Raw genomic sequence first — 19527 nt, 5'->3', positions numbered from 1 at the left:
AGTTAAAACTTTTTAAAACATATTATTTTGAATTTGCTGTTTTTTCTGAGCACTACCCATGTTATGTCATTATTGAAAGCATCCTGGGACCAAATCTAGTTAAAAATATATTTTTATCACATTTTGAAGAAACTGAATAAGCAAGTTCTTATTCAGTTATGAAACTGAATTTCAGAAGTTATGAAACTTCTTTTAAGACTTGTCTTTGAAGCTTTGTTCACAATATGACTTATTTCTCAATACTCTGAACATTCAGAGGCCATAAGCATTTGAATAGATGACCAGTGTTGTTAATGGGGGCTAACTATTTTAGAGTGTGTCTACCATCTACCAGATCTACCAGATCTTATTTGATGTGATTTAATGGCTCAAATAGATATTTGCTGAATGAATGAATAATAATTACTACTACTACTACTACTACTACTACTACTACTACTACTAGTGATATTATTATTATTATTACACCAATACTTGAAAATTCTCTACCTCTTTTGCTTTTTCTTTCATTTACTTTCCTCTGAAGTAGGCTGAGTAATAGCACTTCAGATATATCCATGTCCCAATCTCAAAAACTTATAAACATATTACCTTACCTGGTAAAAGGGACTTTGCAGATGTGATTAAGTTAGTATCTTGGGATAGGGAGACTGTCCTAGATTGTTCTGATGGGTCCCATGTAACTGCAAGTGTCCTTATAAGAGAGAGGCAGGAGGATCTGAGGATTAGGAAATGTGAGGGAGGGACCACAAGCCAAGGAATACAGATGGCTTCTAGAAGCTGAAAAGACAAGAAAACAGATGTTCCCCAGAAGCCTCCAGAAGGAACCTAGTTCTGCTAATTTTAGAGTTTTGACCTTCAGAACTGTAAGAGAATAAATTTGTGTTGTTTAAGCCACTGAGTTTGGAGAAATTTGTTGTAGCAGCAATGGCCATCTAATACACCCCTTTTGCTTCCATTTCTTTCTATATTTCATGCCATTAGATGTTGCCTCCAGAACCAAACATCTGTGGCAGTGCTTAGCACTTAGATTGGTGATATGTGGAGTTCACATTTTAGTTCAACCCTTTTGCCATAGCAGATATTCTCTGTTTGTATAAGTGAACTATGCCTTCTGTCAGCTTAAAGGCCTTTCGTGTCTTTGTCACATGAATGTAAACACATTCAAATCAAAGTATACTGCCCACTTTTAGAAGAACAAATTGTCCTTTAACTTTGCACCTGCAGAACTTAACCTCATATCTTTATTGGAAAATAACATTAAATTATTTAAAGATACAGGGTCATGAAGATAAGCAATGCAGGACTCCAGTGATTTTTATGTTATCAGCATAGGTGTGATCTTAAAACATTGAAATTATTGAAACGATGTTCATAGCTATATATTTAGTTTATGTGTGTCTATTCCAATAGCCACTGAGGTATATTTCATTGTTCACAATCTATAACCAAAATCCTTTTGCTATAGCGTAAACATAATTTATCAAACCCATGGACATTAACTAGGGTTTTGTTTTATTTCTTCATTAATGGAAAATGAATTGTATCTGCTTTTATTTATCTTATGCATCTTGGACTATAAAGAGCCAAATGTTAACAATTGGTCTCAGTTAGTCCGCTCACAGAAAGTATAATTGATACCTCTGAAGCGTGGGAAAACTAGCGACCAAAACAATTGGAGACGTTCTTCCTTTGGTTCATATTTTAAATATGTCATTTTACATTTTCTGCTCTTCGTAGTCATTCTGTCTACATCAGGAAGAATGCAAATAGATGTGGTACAAATTCCCTGGTTATATAAATATTGTTCTAACTGTAAAATAACTGACCATCTATACTGATGGGCTAAGAAGTCTCTTTGAATTGCTTTGCTTATAATTGGTCCCCATGGGGACCTGCAAAATCCACAGTTTCTGATAAAGTGGAAAGCTGTGGGGGAGTTATAAATTATAATGTAGTTATGACTGGGCTAGCCAATACAATCTCACAATCTGTTATTAGAGCGTTGTGTCTAAGGTTTGTTAGGAAACACGAGTCCAGAAATGTCACCATTAACTAATGTGTGATTTGGTCGCATTTCTTGGTAAGAAAATAAGATTTTAGTTGTCCTTTAATCCAAACTTTCTCTAGGAGGTTATGCAATGTAAGCCAATATGATTAATATCACCATTGAATAATTTAAAGTTACTTCCTCTAAAGAGAAGAATCCCACTGTAGGACCAAACACAGTGTAAGGTTCAGACTTCAGGTTCAGATAGCCTGGCATTTCCATCCACTTACTGATTATATGGTTTTGATGGATTGATTTGTCACTAAGACTTACTTATATAATCCATAAAATGGAGGGAGTCATGTAGTTCATTGAATTGTTTTAGAAATTAAGTGAGATAGTGTATCTGAATTGGTCCAAGTCAGATATAGCATAAAGTGGTAATGAATAAGTTCTCAAATATCAGTGGCTTAACTCCTAAAAAGTGTTATTCCTTATTCACATTATAAAGTCAGTTGTTGGGGACTCTGCTGCAAAGTGACTCAGAAAGCATTGTGAGAGGACACTGTACCACCAATAGAACACCTGGCCTCCAAGGTCATGATGACAGGGGATCAGAGATGGGAGGGGCACACCAGCCCTGGAGGCTGTCTCAGAAGGCACACAGGTGTCATTTGTTGGTACATAGGCCAGAGACACTTGGAAACATAAGGAAGACTGGGAATATGGATATTTACAGGCATGGTCTTTCCCACAGCATCTGAAATGCTTAGCAAGATGCCTGGCACATAATTAGAATAGCTCAATAAATGTTAGTGATTGTCTTTGCTGCCATCATCATCATCATCATCACGATTACTTTAGAGGCAGTACGTTTATAATTAAGAATCCACCACCAACTCTATGACTTCGGGCAAACTTTTAAAACTCTCTGAACCTCCATTTCTTCCATTGTAAAGTTGGTTCACCTTATCAGACTGTTATAGGGACTAACTGAAATAAAGTGCTGCCATGTAGCTCTCCCTCCAAAAAGATGGGGGTTTTGTTATCACTGCACATTTTTACCCTTCGTTGGATCTACCAGTTGATTCAAACCATTTAAATGCCTATTTGTGTGTGTTTTTAATGCAATGGTGTTAAGATACCTTGATTCATTTTAGCATTTATATGCTAATAAAATATTGATTTTTCCATTTGTGACAGATATATACAATTATTAATTATATACTCAGCAGGTGTTTATTAAGTGTCCACCGAATTCTAGAGGCTAGGGATGAGCAATAAACAAGATAGGCAAGGTCTTTACCTTCATGGAATTTGGATTCTGGAACAGTGACGAGGGAAACAGGGAATAAACAAGCAATGGTAAATGAACTGTGTAATTTCAGATCATGATAATTCCTATGAATGTACAAAAACAGAAGGATTTGGTAAAGACTGGTGAATATTTCATTTTGTAAGATCAGAGATGGCTCTGAAGAAGCAACATTTCAGCTGCGATTTGAATGACACCAAGGTATTTGGTAGAAGAGGCTGCCTGGCAGAATTCCAAGTACAAAGCACCTTGACTCATTAAATGTCATTAGAGCAGAGTGAGCGATGGGCAGAGTGGTTAGAAATGAGGTCATCGAGATAAGGAGGGACCTTTGCTATGAAAAGAGTTTGATTTTAATTTTTCTAAATTTGATGAAAAACTATCAGAGGTTTTCAAGCAAGAGAAGGACTCAACCTGATTTTTGCTTTATTTCACTGACTACTTCACAAAAAAACCAGTAATAGAGGCTATTGCAGAATCCCAGAAAGACATAGTGGTACTTTTTCTTTAATTGAAGTATAGTTGATTTACATTGTTGTGTTAATTTCTGCTGTACAGCAAAGTGATTCAGTTATACATATATACATGTTCTTTTTTTTATATTCTTTTCCATTATGGTTTATCATAGGATATTGAATATAGCTCTCTCTGCTAGGACCTTGTTGTTTATCCATCCTATATATAATAGCATACATCTGCTAATCCCTGGTACTTTTGAACAAATTAGATGGGTGGGGAGATGGACAAAAGTGGAAAGATTTGGGATGCATTTTGAAAGTAGAGCTAAAGGTTGGTAAAGATGTGGAGGTAAAGAAAGGAAACCTCTTAGATTTATGAAGTTAGAAGTTCATAAATGCCCTCCAAGGAAACATCTGATAGAATTTACAAAGATGACTTACTGATGGAGGCAAATACATTTTACTTCAGGGTCAGAAACAGGGAAAATTCATTTTCTTTTGAGGATTCATCCATGGCCCAAATACCAGGAAGAGTAGTTTTTACTCATAACAGGCTTATATAGCTCCCTTATTTTAAAAATAACTAGGTCAGGTTTTTTTCTAATGAAATAAAATATTAGGCTGAAATTTTGAGTTAATTAAGTATGGGTTGCTGTAATCTACTGCCATGCCCATTTGATGTTGTATCCAGGAAGAAATGAGAGATACAAGAGGTTTATAGTATGACATACATGATAACAAGGAGTATAGAGTAAATATATTTGTCATTTCAGGGAAGCTCTTACCTGACATAATCTTGGGAAAGCCTGCTTTGGAGAGATAAATGGAGAAACCATTTAGAATGATGAATTAAACCTGCCTTTTATCTTTTCAAGCATGTCCAATAAAATAGTTTATATTGAGCAGGAGGTTCTACCCCCCTGATCTAAGATATACTGTTGTACAAGATACACATTGTGTGGATAAATAATCTGACCCACGTTTGTTTCCATGTTAAGTCCTGCAAGTACTGAAATCTCTCTTTGAGCTTACTGGTTATGACTTTTTATCTCAGGGTCAGAGTTCCAATTTCAGCGCACAAAACCCTTGCCTTTGGCAACTGAAGGCCTGTTATTATGGGCAGAGATGAAAATTTCCCTGGGCCAAGATCTGTAATTTTCTATGTTAAGTCTTGAACCAGTAAAGTGAAGTATCAGTGACTCATTTAAAATTCTTTTTCTCATGAAGCAGATTAGTGATTCTATTAAGTCCAGTAAAGGGGATAATCTGGACCACTCTAGTTTTTTGGGGGTTTTTTTTGTTTTTTTTTATGGTATGCAGGCCTCTCACTGTTGTGGCCTCTCCCGTTGCGGAGCACAGGCTCCGGACGCGCAGGCTCAGCAGCCATGGCTCACGGGCCCAGCCGCTCTGCAGCATGTGGGATCTTCCCCGACCGGGTCACGAACCCGTGTCCCCTGCATCGGCAGGCAGACTCTCAACCACTGCACCACCAGGGAAGCCCCCAGGAAAGCTTTTATATATCCCTGGTTGGTGACTGCTGCTACAGGTTTTATATCTAATCACCATGTCCAGGAAATACATGCTGTGTTCGATACAAAGTGTTTACTTCTTTGATTATGATTATTTTTAAGTTAAAAAAGAACGTATTATCAAACCACAGTTGCTTACAGTAGCCAAATTTGAAATAATCTTTAAGAAACCAGGAAAAGTTTTCCATGCCTAATTTAGATAAAAAAGCCTTCCTTGCAGACTTATTAAACACCAACTGTATTATTAAGAAATTTAGAGACTCTCTTCAGGCAAAAATATTTTAAAAACTTGACAGATATTATCCACTGCCCAACTGGACTGAAGAACAGTCTTGGCTTATTTAGCTGAGTAGATGCAGAAGGAATGATCCTCCTTGCTTTCTGTTGTCAAGTCATGGGACAGTTTTCTGGGTGTCTTCTGCCCTAAAAATGAAAAATAGGCATGCTTACTAAAATTGTGTGTGTGTGTGTGTGTGTGTGTGTGTGTGTGTGTGTGTGTAATTGACTATGTTCCAGAAGCTACATTATGCTTGGGGAAAACAAAGATGAATAATGCAGGGAGCCTACCCTCAAGAGGTTTTTGATTTGGTAGAGAAAGACATATAAACCTGAGCGAGCAGCAGTGTTTTAGACATGCCAAATTAGATGTCTATATATGGTAGATGCACACAGGAAGATGTTGGAATTGACTTGCAATTTTTTTATCACTTGTTTAATGTCTATTTTGCTATCAGAAAGAAAATTCTTTAAGGGCTAGAACTGTGTGGGAATAAATGTGTCCATTTTATTCCCTGTTTAAATCTTTCATGGATAGCACAATACCTGGTAGATAGCACTTATGTTTCAAATTAATTTTGAAAGTATTTCAGGAAAGGTTGGATGAATTAATTGAATGAATGTATTAAAACATTAATTAATGCTAAGGTCTCTCTATGGGAACTTGGGGCAGGGGATGTGGATAAAGAGGTCAGGAAAGATTCTATGAAAATGATTAAGTGGGAAAATTGGGAAGCCAGTCAGGACAGAAGGATCAGTATAAGCAAATCTAGGAAGGTGTGAAAGGTCTCAACCTTTTCTGAGTAGTCCTGTAAGTGGAAATAGAGATGTGTATATTTAGGTCATGATTTTGGATAGCATTTTGTGCTAAGGAGTTTGGACTTTATCCTATAGGTGGACATATGGAAGATTAGCATGAAAAAGTTTGCATTATATGAAGATCTATAGGCAATAGAAATCCATATAAAATACCTTTAATGTCCAATCCCAATGGAAGAATTGATACCTATTTAAGAAAAATGAATTTAGGGTAGTTACTCAGTCTTCCTCTGGGGTAGTCTAGCCCTAAACTGTTTTATCCCTTTGCTTCTGTAGCAGGAACAAACGGATATTCTATTTTAGAGCCATTCATATGCATTGTTTTTACACTCAACTCCTCCATAGCAAGGACTGATTCCTTGTATGACTCCTTAGATTTATCTGTAGACATTTACGGCACATATGGTCTTTGACACATCTTTTTTTTTTTTTTTTTTTTGTGGTACGCGGGCCTCTCACTGTCATGGCCTCTCCCGTTGCGGAGCACAGGCTCCGGACCGTGCAGGCTCAGCGGCCGTGGCTCACGGGCCCAGCCGCTCCGCGGCATGTGGGATCTTCCTGGACAGGGGCACGAACCGGTGTCCCCTTCATCGGCAGGCGGATTCTCAACCACCGTGCCACCAGGGAAGCCCTGACACATCTTTGAAGAACGCAGTTTCTAGTGTCTCGGTTAAATTTACTTAGTATCGATTAGTAAGTGATTCAGGCTCCATGAAAGCAGTCTTCAAATTGTCACAATTTTAGTTCCTTGAATCCTGAGTTAGAAAAAGCTCGGTCTCAAGCCATTGCCCCCGTAAATCCTTCATCCACGGAAGGGACGTTCTCCTCCCAGCTGATGCCTGGAGCCCTGTAAACAGATACCTACCCAGTTATATACAGCTTTCCCTTTGAAACTGGGACATATTTATTTCTACTAACTCAGTTCACTGCATTTTGGGAATTCTTTCAGTCTCTAGCCCAGGTAATATATGCTTAGAAACAGCATACAGGAAATTGACCTATGTTTTCTTGACCTGAGTTTGGGTTCAGTTTGGGGGTGCATATGTGTTTGCTTCCTTGGTGGAGGATTGTAAGTGGATACTGGGAAAAATTCTGATGTTTTTCATTATAAGATTCCTCACTCTGGTTCCCCCTCCATTTGTTTTTAGGGCAGGTAACATGAGCTCCATGTGAAATTAGAGTTATACCTGGGACTAGGACTTGAAATTCTCTCTTGTTTTTTGATTTTTCAAGCAGGCTGGCTAGGTATATTTAAATATGGAAATTATGGGACTCTATTCTCTCTTAAAAGAGGAAAAGGTTGTGCTCTCACTCTTAAATCCTTAAGAATTTCATTAATGTAAGGAATCTTAAGTTTTCTTGTCTATCTGTCTGCATGTATTTAATAATTTGATCAGCAGATAGTGAATTGTGTGCTTCTGTCAGACAATTTGCTAGGCCACTGGGGTGGATGCTGGGCAAAGGTGAATATGACCCAGCTCCCGACTCCAATCAAATCAAATTCTCCTAATAGTGGAGAAGAACATGGACACACATTATGGAAATTTAATGAGATTTAGCTGGTCCCCTATTGATGGACATTGATAAATTATGGTACATGATAATTATGCTACAATACTGAGCAGCATTTCAAAAGGATGATATGTGCTGACTCTTCATATATAATTAAACAAACAATAAAACCCACATTCTGAGTGTCCCCTTTGGAATTTAAAAAAAAAAGAACCAGATAACTGGAAGATGGATTAGTAGGTATATATTTATACATTTTCCTGGAAGGAATTATAAGAAAATGGGGGGAGTTGAGAGGGGTCTTATACTTTTTGTTTTTCACCTTTGTATAATTTGAATTTACTACCAAGAATGTCCTTCTTTTGTTTATGTGTTTATTGATTTTTAATATCAAAGGGATATCTGTACTATAAGATTATTGCTGTATATTTTTTCTTCTTTGTGCCTCTTTCTAATAAAAAGTGCCATGTCACATAGAGTGTGTAGTAATCTATAAAGATTACACATAGTATGCAAAGAGGTCTATCAGGGGCAAGTACAGCACCATGGAAATATGAGGGAGGGGAGGAGGAAGACAAGACCAGATATGGTCCATCTTGGTCAGTAAATAAGATTCTCCTTGTTTTAAAGACTCTTTATCTTAGAAACATTTTCCTTTGATGTTTTGCCTTCCAACTACACAAGCTTCCCCTCTCTGTTTTTGGACAGGTAAGTCAGCCAGTTGTAGATTAGTCAGTTGGTGCTTCTTGGAAGTACCTGTGCTTTGCACTTTCTTGGTGTCTTCACTCAGCACAGATGAGGTTTCAGTCAGAAGGAACCAATTGTACCTCCAACATGTACATTGCGTCTCATCTACGTGAATCATTAACTTTCTCTCTTATGTTATTCCCCTAAACAAGGTTTGGTTTTTCTTCTAAGAATAAATTTTTCTATATGAAAAGAATTATCAGAGAATTGTTACAAGTAAGAAAAAGATGGTGCCTTGTTGTTTGTTTCCTTTTTTTTAATTTAAAAAAAAATTTTTAATTGAAGTACAGTTGATTTACAATGTTGTTAATTTCTGCTATACAGCAAAGTGATTCGGTTATGCATATATATATTTTTCCATATTCTTTTCCATGATGGTTTATCATAGGATATTGAATATAGTTCACTGTACTATACAGGAGGACCTTGTTGTTTACCCATTCTATATATAAAAGCTTACATCTGCTAACCCCAACCTGCCACTCCATCCCTTCTCCAACGCCCTCCCCCTTGGCAACCACCAGTCTGTTTGTTTTAATACTTGAAACAGAGAGGTGAGTTTGAGATAATTACTTAGCCATAATATGATTTATCAAAAAAAAAAACATACTATGTTTTTTCTCTATTTTTTTCTAGTCAAACAGCTGTTCCGCTTTTGTTGTCACTCTGGAGCATTTTCTTTTTCTGTCAGCCTGCTTTCCATAATAAAGAATTTTATTTGCAACTAAATATAAGCACTAATCCATTTCAGAAAGATAAAATTGGGAGTGTACATGCAAGTTATACTTTCTTTAAGTGTTATTAACTTTTTATTTGTTTCCACCATTTTACATTTCTTTGGCCTAAATGATAGGAGTACATATGTGTCTGACATTTGTAAATATTACCCATGGTAAGTCAGAAAGAGAAAAACAGGGGCTTCCCTGGTGGCGCAGTGGTTGAGAGTCTGCCTGCCGATGCAGGGGACATGGGTTCGTGCCCCAGTCCGGGAAGATCCCACATGCCGTGGAGTGGCTAGGCCCGTGAGCCATGGCCACTGAGCCTGTGCCCCGCAACGGGAGAGGCCACAACAGTGAGAGGCCCACGTACCACAAAAAAAAAAAAAAAAGCTCAGGAAGAGAAAAACAAATACTGTATGCTAACACATATATATGGAATCTAAGGGGAAAAAAAGAAAGGTCATGAAGAACCTAAGGGCAAGACGGGAATAAAGACACAGACCTACTAGAGAATGGACTTGAGGATATGGGGAGGGGGAAGTGTAAGCTGTGACAAAGTGAGAGAGTGGCATGGACATATATACACTACCAAATGTAAGGTAGATAGCTAGTGGGAAGTAGCCGCATAGCACAGGGAGATCTGCTCGGTGCTTTGTGACCACCTAGAGGGGTGGGATAGGGAGGGTGGGAGGGAGGGAGTCACAAGAGGGAAGAGATATGGGAACATACGTATATGTATAACTGATTCACTTTGTTATAAAGCAGCAACTAACACACCATTGTAAAGCAATTATACTCCAATAAAGATGTTTTTTAAAAATAAAATAAAATATGAAAAAAATATATATATTACCCATGTAATTTGTTTATTCTGTTAAAATAAACTTATTAGAATGGCAGTACAAATCATCTTAGCAGGTCTCATTGAATGCTTGGTTTTCACTTCTAATTCTACCTGTGCTCAGAGAACCACAGTAATCATATCTTAGTGAATATTCAGTCTTTTTGCTCCACCCCAAAGTTATGACTCAAGCACAAGAACTGCCCAAAACTCATTTCTTTTTACCTCTGATGGGGAAGGTGGAAGGTAAGCAGTTGGAGAGAGTGTTTGATTAGAAATCCAGAATACACAGTTCTGGGTATGATGTTTCCATCAGCTACCACAATTTAGCCAGCAATTCATTGAACTTTTATCTTCCTTATTGGCAAAATAAAGAGTTTAAATTAAATACATTTTAAGATCAAACGATAGACAGGGACTATAGGCCTTCCAGGATGGCAGTTTAGTACAACTAAGAACTGTCCAAATAACTATACCTCATTTAGTATAAAAAACATAGTTAAATGGTAAACAGGCTATAGAAGTTGAAAGGAAATGGAACCAAATAGCCCACTTTGCCATATGCAAAAGGCTTTCTAACTCCAAAATATAATAATCCAGTGTTGTAACCTTCAAGTAATGCTTGTCATGTCAATTGTGGTCTAGAGTTGGGACTTGCTGTTTCTACATCTAGGAAGATATGTAGCTATAGATATACATGTACATATATGCATATGAACTTTATCATTATAAAGCATATGTGGGAGAGAAAATAGCAAATCATGTGCATACAAATCAGAGGAATTCATCTGCAAACTTTCCTGGATATAACAGCAAGTATTTTATTTTATTTTATTTTTCTACTGTAAAGCACTTTTTTAAAATTAATTTTTATTGGAGTATAGTTGATTTACAATGTTGTATTAGTTTCTGCTATACAGCAAAGTGAATCAGTTATACATATACATATATCCACTCTTTTTTAGATTCTTTTCCCATACAGGTCATTACAGAATATTGAGTAGAGTTCCCTGTGCTATACAGTAGGTCCTTATTAGTTGTCTGTTTTATATATAGTAGTGTGTATATGTCAATCCCAATTTCTCAATTTATCCCTGTCCCCCCTTTCCCCCTTGCTAACCATAAGTTTCTTTTCTGCATCTAACTGCAAGTATTTTAAAGGTAGTATTAAAAAAATAAGGACATGGGTTCTAACATAGATTTAGAACCAGACTTATATCCATAACTTGTACATCATTATTATTTATCCCATATCAGTACAGGCTACTTCTGTCTGCATGTGAAGGAATTAGAGATACTGATCAGGCAGAAGACAGCAGAAAGCTTAAGGACCATGGAGAATTATAGTAAGGGCTGAAAGTCCAAATACATTGTTGTGTCAACTTAAAGAAAAACACACATCGTAGGAGTCGTTAAAGTTTTATTCAGGGACCTTACTGAGGACTGTGGCCTGGGAGACAGCCTCTCAGAAGCTCTGAGGGAATTATTCCCAAAAGGTAGTGGAGAAACTAGCTTACGTATGATTTTTGGCCTGGGAATATGTGCAGTCAACCATACACCTTGATACAAAATTACTGCTAGTCACAAAGAACAAATATCTTAAGTTAATGATTTTAGTGCTTTTCTATCAATGGGAAGAAGCAAGAATCGGGGCTCATTAAAATTCTCCCTGACCTCTACATCTAACTGTCTAAGGGGCCTGTTTGTCCAAAGCACAGAGTGCCGCATCCTGTTTTTCATCCCAAATTCCCCTGACGGTACCCTGTTGGTGACAGTAGTGGCTAAGGACCTAGGGCTGGGGGCTGAGCCAGGCTCTTTGTTTTTTGTTCTCAGTTCTAGTGCTGGCAGTTTTCATCTGGAATTCTAAAAGTGTTTCAACTATATTCTATCATTGTATCCATCTCATTTATTAATATTTTCATTTAGCAAACATTTGATAGAAGCCTGCTTTTAGCCAGACTTGGTATTAGTCCTTCCTGTGCTCAGGTCATAATCTGGCACTTGGCATGAGAGAACCATGCATGTGAACTGTGACGTTTCCAAGCTCTGTGGTATTGGACGTGATTTCTAAGCTAGAGGATGTTCTATGGCTATCATGCTAGAGGCAGACATCCATTCTCTGTTCCCCAAATACCGATTCATATTTCTATTATGACAGCCATTGCCATCCATTAAAGTATTCCTTTTACTTGTCTTTTTCCTTCTAGACTGACCACTTTTTCAGGTACAGAGTCCAGGGTAGTGAAACATATATGTATACTGAATAGCTTTCAGTTTCCTTTTATTAATGAATGAATGTGTTAAAAATGTTTCTAAGTTTAACATCCTTTGATTAGTATCGTTTTTGAATTCATTAGTATGAACAGCTTTTTTTTTTGCAATACATGGGCCTCTCACTGTTGTGGCCTCTCCCGTTACGGAGCACAGGCTCCACACTCGCAGGCTCAGCGGCCATGGCTCACGGGTCCAGCCGCTCCGAGGCATGTGGGATCTTCCTGGACTGGGGCACGAACCCACGTCCCCTGCATCGGCAGGCAGATTCTCAACCACTGCGCCACCAGGGAAGCCCTGAAGGGCTTTTTAATGTACAAGTCACCCTGAATATCACAGGGATAGTTCAATTAAAAACTAATTCATATCCATACCTGAAAAAAAAGATAGTTTCTAGATTAAAATTTTATCATATTTTATCTTAGTTCTTGAAATGTTTTTTAATTTGTTTTCATCTCATCCCTCTACTCTCACACAAAGATTTTTTTAAGCTCGCCCCCAATAAACTGCTTCTGTTGTCATTAGCTTACTCTCTCTACCAGCTCCTCCCACTCTACTTTTTTTTTTCTGAAGTAAGATTTATAATCTATCCGAGGTGAGAAATTTTTAAATTTAATATTTAAAACATCAGACTTGTAAGTTATGATAATAAAGAGATATTTTTTTAAAAACATCACCACAAATCCAATATAAATACTAGAAGAATTTAAATAAACTGAATGCTAAAAATGAAAAATGTTCAATTTCTCTAAGGGACAGCAGGAATTCTGCTGTTAATACATATTAACTGAAATGTATGTCAACATCTACTTATAAGATACAATGTTAGAAACATTTTTAGTGAATCATAAAGCTGAAGTTGTGTTAAGTTTTAAATAGAAATCAATATATAGTGTTTTACATTAATTTTTCTAAGCAAAATACTTGTCGTCTGTTCATTTGCTTAAAATAGCAAATCCTGTAAACCATTAGATTATTTCATCAGTTTATGCATCCGATGTTTTATGTTTAATGCAGAGTTTGGAAGACTAGAAATACTCCACTAAGCAAGCAAATTGTAATTACTTCTTCAGAATTACCATGCAACTTTATTGCCATGCATTGTTATAATTATATTTTAAATATTCCCCATTTACATGAGAGACCATAATGTCTTCTAGCACATTACAAACGGTGGCTTATAACTGCATCTCACTTCCACAAAGGCCTTTTCTTCATTTAGCCTCTATTTCAACTACTGTTAAAAGAGACTAAACAAAATCAATTGGCATCATAATACTGCAATAAGGAAATTGTAGACAATATAATATTTCTGTGCTACTGAAATCATCTCATTATTCAGAGGATTCATGTTTAACATCTAAGGTATATTCCTCCTTCCTTAAGGATTCAGTCATAATCACATCAGTGCTTCTCAAACTTAAGTGCGTACAGGAATCACCTTGGGATCTGGTGCAAATACAGATTTTAATTCAGTATATCTGGGAAAGGGCCCTCAACTCTGCATTTCTAACAGGCTCCCATGTGCTGATACCACTGCTGCTGGTCCTTGGGCCACACTGAATAGCAACACTGTCAAGTATTATGTATATCTATGTGCAAAATGCTGTTAACAATTTTCACACACACACACACACAAACTTCACCCAGAACTCTGTTATAATCACTTTCCACCTTCAAGCCTGGAAATTACTTATTACTGTTAGAAGACTTAACAGAAACTGTTACCAAAATCAGCTTCCGCTGTTCACCACTCAAAAGCAAATACTCGGGCTTCCCTGGTGGCGCAGTGGTTGAGAGTCCACCTGCCGATGCAGGGGACACAAGTCCGTGCCCCGGCCCGGGAAGATCCCACATGCCGCGGAGCGGCTGGGCCCATGAGCCATGGCTGCTGAGCCTGCGCGTCCGGAGCCTGTGTTCCGCAACGGGAGAGGCCGCAACAGTGAGAGGCCCGCATACCGGGGGGGGGGGCGGGGGGGGAAAGCCAGTACTCAAGAGACAAGTGTTGGTTGAAAAGAAAAGATTTGCTTTATTCAGGAGACCAGTAACCTGGGGGGAAGGTGGACTTGTGTCCAAGAACCAACTCCCAAGTTTCTGCTCAACCATGAAAGTTTTTAAAGGAAAATCATTTGGGGAGGGGGTCAGAGTCTTTGTTATCTTCCGCTGTGTATAGACCTTCTTCTGATTGGTTGGTGGTGAGGTAGCAGGGTGGTATCCAGGAATTTTGTGCTTGGCCTGAAGTTATCATCCTCCACCTGGGTGGGGGCCTTAGTTCCTGCAGAAGAACTCAGAGATATATTGTTCCGTATATTCCTTGAGGAGGAACCAGGACCCTGCCCCAGGGCAGCTGCACTACTGGTTCTTGCCAAGAACAAAGGTTCTTGCTCCTCCTTTGTTTCTGCATTCTCTCCTCTCTCTGATTAGCAACTCTTTGAATCTACCCTTTGGAACTCAGGGAAGGTCAAGGAGGCTGAATGAAGCCTATTTCCTACAAAGAAGAAACGGAGGGCACGGAAAGGATTTGTGCCCAGGAGGGCCCCACAGGGTCCTTCTCTGTTTCAAAACATCATTGAACCTGTGAAAAAAATCTGCCAAGTAAGCATTAGGGAATTTCACTCTGAAGTGACATGGGGTAATAAGAGACAGCTTCCAGAAGAATGTGACATTTGAGCTACATTCTGAAGGTTGATTAGTAGTTTGCCAGATGGAGGGTATGGGTCCAGGGGGCGGGGTAGGAGGGAGATGCAAAAGGAAATTTCAGGCAGGAGGAAAGGCATTTAGAGGTGAGGGGACTGTAAACCACTGGGGGAGAGGAGGAGACTGATGAAAGGTAAGATTAAGGGCACAAATTCTTATCTTCTAATTGAGGAGTTGAGATTTTATCTTACAGGTGTTTAGAAATTACATGAGAACTAGAAGATTATATAAATTTAATTAATATAATTTACTAATGTTTTCTCTTCCACTCTGAATAAAATAGTCCCCTGGGAAACTAACAATCAGAATGACATGCTTGCAATTCAAGGGTAATATTATGGATACTCCATCTTATTCTAATGACACATTTGAGCATTTGTTTCTGGGTTGTTTTTTTTAATTCATTTAGTGAAACATTGTGGCCCTATCTTCTTTCCCATCATAATCATCTTCAGATTAAGAAAGTAACAGATGTTTCAACTTAGCAATGTCAATAAATACAAATAGGTCATTGTCAACCTCCATAGCCTACCAGTTTATGAAGATCCTTGAATATCAGGGTGGCAAATATTTGAAGCCTCTAAGACACTGCAAAACACAATTTGCAAAGATATCTCAGTTAAAAGCTAAGAAAGTCTCACCCCATGACTTTTTAAATTTCCCCTAGTGTTAAAAATAATTTTTTGAAAGTTCTCTTTTCAATAATGGTGAACTTCAAGATAGGTTTAAAATCCAGAATCTCCTAGTCTATCTATATTTGATCCTTGGCAAGCTAGACTATTGTTATCTGGTAATATTTGTTTCAAGGATGCTTCTACACAATTTTTTATGCTAGTGGGTAAAAGAAATCTTAAGGTTAATCGTTCATTCAATCTTTTCTTTTCCTGCCAGTGCTGCTCCCCAATTCTATAGCTTCCAAGGTTTCACCAAAAAAAGACTTTTAAATGTATATATACACACATACACATATGTATAATAGGAGAGGAAAAATAATTTTCTCTCTACTCTTCTAGGTCTTGACTGAGACACCCCCTGTAATAAATGACAGATTAACAAGAGAAAAACAAACAGGAGTTTAATAACATGTATACTTCCTATATACATGGCAGGCACTCAGAAAAACTGAGCCCCTCAGTCAGCAGTCATTCATGGCAAAAGACAAGGATACAGGGAAGGGTAAAGAATTAGGCCCACATGTGGGAGATCATGAATTGGGCAGCATCCCAGCCAGCAGAGAGAATGGAGCTCCCAGGAGCTGTACAAAATAAAAGACTTTTATAGGCAGAAAAGAGTGGGACAAGAAAGGCATACTAGCAAAAAGTGGATTGGTTGTGACAAGGTCCCTTTGCTTTAAGGGATGCAGGGGTCTGTTAGGCAGGTTACCTCTCTAGTGCTGACCAAGGGATTCCTGCTGGACTGGTTTCAGATTCCATTTCTCAGAGACGCTGAAACTATAAGTCTCTGTTTGGTGACATGGGGCTTAGCATAAGTGACTCCATTTAAGGCTTATTGTCTTGTTTTTAACACCAACATAATCGGAAGGGGTTGATTCTTGTCTCTTTACTTCTAAGGCAAGTTCACATTCTGCTTCAACTGATTATTTTTTCAACAATATTTGTTATATTCTTTTATGGTCTGCCAGTACTTTTTTGAAGCCCAGTTAGTTAGAACAGCCGCCAACAGAGTTGAAACTAAAAGGGGGCCAAATGTCTCTCCAGAAGCAAGAGGACTTCAAAAGATATGCATTACAAAGCACTACTGTGACTCACATAATCACTTATATTTAAAGGGGATTTGCTAATGTAAAATTGGTTTCTTATCTTCCCAGCCCCTAGTGAGCCTTTACTGTGCAAATTCGCTGATGGAGGACAAAAGAAGCGACAGAATCAAAGTAAATACACCCAGAATGGAAGGCCTTGGCCCAGGGAAGGAGAGGTGAGTCCTGACTGACCTGTGCTCAGAAATGTGGCCGCAGACATCCCTCAGGAGGGTGGCAAGACAGACACCTGGGGCTGTGAGAGAACCAGGCCCTGTAGAAAGCCAGATGGCAAATGAGCAGGCCTATATTGATTTAATCAGAATAAAATTAGTTCAGGAGGAGTATAGGACTTCCAAATTGACCTCAGTTCTGCACTACAGTAAGTCTTCTGTCTTTAACCAAACTTGAACCCTATAATACTCACTGAAAGACTTAGCCACAAAGAATTGATCCATAATTGTGTCATAGTTATAAAATGAGGGTATGATTACTTAAGAAAATATTCTCAGTGAAAACAATAGAGTTAAATGTTTGTGTTTGAAAAAAACAAAAATTTAGATTTCTTTCATTCTACTGTTGAGATGTTCCACTTGCACATACATGTGTAGTTACGAAATGCCCATGTGCTCATAAACATGTTGATATGTGTTTTATATATGTATATATCAATATAAAATATGACATTTTCTGTTGGTCAAGAAGAAAGAAAAGCAGGCACACACAAGGTTTTGCTTTTCCCAACAAGGAGAAAAGCACTTAACAGTTAATTATCCCTTACTCTCCTAACACGAAACAGTAGAAAAGCAAGCTTATGGCTCCAGTGCCACTTGGGAATGGATTCCTGTTGGTTATTTTTGTTGTGAGAAGACAAGGAAAAGGTGTCTGGGCTTCCAAGAGGTCTTTTTATTCTTTGTGAAATAGAATGGAGTTGTTTGAATGCCTTGAATAAATGCCATTTTGTACCAAGGCCATCATTTCAACAGAAGAGCTTTATTTAGTATTTCTATTCAAAGCATCTACTTCATCCATTTATCATTTAAGAGGCATCCTACTTGATGCAGCATTTTATACTTTCAACACTGAGATTACAGTTGTAAGGAAAGAAAAGAGGGTGGGATTTTTTACTCAGCAAAACCTTTAGCCATTTTTCAGTTTCTAAGACTGTAGTCTGTTTTGAATATTTCCATGCAGATCTCAAAACCCCTTGTAAAGTGGATAGCTATGTTTAAGTACTGTATAATCTATAACTCATTACCTTAAGGAAAAAGAGAATCACCACTGAACACTTGAAGCTAATTAAAAAACACCAAGAGTTTCAATATTTCAATTTTAGAAAAGTAGTCAAAACAGAAGAGGGCAGGGTGTGACCATGTTTTTTTAGTGGGCAGTTTGTGATTAGCAAGTAGCCCACTGCCCCCAGAAGAAAGGTGATTTGTGATAGCACTCATTTTCACAATGGTCCCATGCCAGTCATCCATGGTCTAGAAAGACTCATTTGATCTTTCAAAATTTACTTGAGTCAAATGACTGCTGATTAGAGATTTCTGGATCACAGACCATAACTGCAAAGCCTCAATATTTAACTAGGTAACTTATCAATGATGACTGAAATTTCAGTTCCTATTATTATTCCATTCACTGAATAGATACCAACTGCAGCAAGACACCTCACTTGAGTCTACACTTCTTAGAAACCAAACCAATAAACATAAAAGAAATGTAAACTTAGAGCGGCCACCCTGCTACTGTATACAGAATCCAGGGCTCTGGGTTTAGAGCATGATAAAGCATGTACTATTGCCATGGAAGCATGTGGAGTCAAATTTAGGACCCAGGCACCTTGTAATTTAAATGTAGGTTTTAAACTATATTCTTAATCTTTGTTTTCAAAAGTTGCTTTTTAAGAGCTATAGGTTTTCTTGTTGAATATGAAAATCAAGGGAGCATCATAAATTTATCTGTGACCAATAAAAACATATTCCAAGTATGCAGATACATTTAAGAGGAAAGAAATCAGAAAAAGAAATGGCATGAACTGAAAATACATTTATCAGATATCTTGGTTTTGAGATGAGCATGTTAACTTTTACTCTGTGATTATGTGATTATGGTCTTAGAAGTAGACACACCAAGAATATTGGATAACTTTGCCCATTATTACATATATTTTTTCTTCTATTTCCCCTTGCATAGTACTTGCTAGACTAAATAAAAGTATGTATATTAGTATGGTGTATAAGGTATGACATCATACAAATTAATCCTATGTAAGCAATATTTAATCATTTCTTATAAACCAGTCAGTTCTAGTTACTGTACTTCATTGTTTCTAAGACACACATTTTTGTTGTTGTTTTTCCACATTTTGACACTGCTGAAATTGACTCTCCTCTTATAATCAATGGCAAGACAGTTTGTATTTTCTCTTGTTAAGTCACCTGGGGGTACTATCTACATTCTCTGCTTTAGGTCTTTGACCGCATAGATCTTATCAATTGAAACTCTAACCAAAGCAAGGACTGTGGGTCAGATTCTTAGAGAGAAGTTTTTGCTTCCTTCCCTCACCCAGATTGAGACATGCATCTTCCCTTGAA

General features: G+C 37.7%; 1 protein-coding gene across 12 annotated transcripts in view; it reads left to right on the top strand.

Moving 5' to 3' along the window:
- RBMS3 (RNA binding motif single stranded interacting protein 3) overlaps positions 1 to 19527 on the top strand; it is a gene marked incomplete at its 3' end in the record, with an annotated part of 726099 nt that overhangs the window by 569405 nt on the left and 137167 nt on the right. For all 12 annotated transcript variants that reach the window (XM_081246096.1, XM_081246094.1, XM_081246095.1 and 9 more), the window contains one exon: positions 17003 to 17109. In XM_081246096.1, coding sequence (XP_081102222.1) covers positions 17003 to 17109 — 107 coding nt within the window. The remainder of the gene's footprint in view (positions 1 to 17002; positions 17110 to 19527) is intronic.

This window comes from Mesoplodon bidens, assembly GCF_964165515.1.
Source record: "Mesoplodon bidens genome assembly, chromosome: 10".
In the NCBI taxonomy this organism is placed as follows: domain Eukaryota; kingdom Metazoa; phylum Chordata; class Mammalia; order Artiodactyla; family Ziphiidae; genus Mesoplodon; species Mesoplodon bidens.
This window is presented reverse-complemented; position numbering and strand designations above follow the sequence as displayed.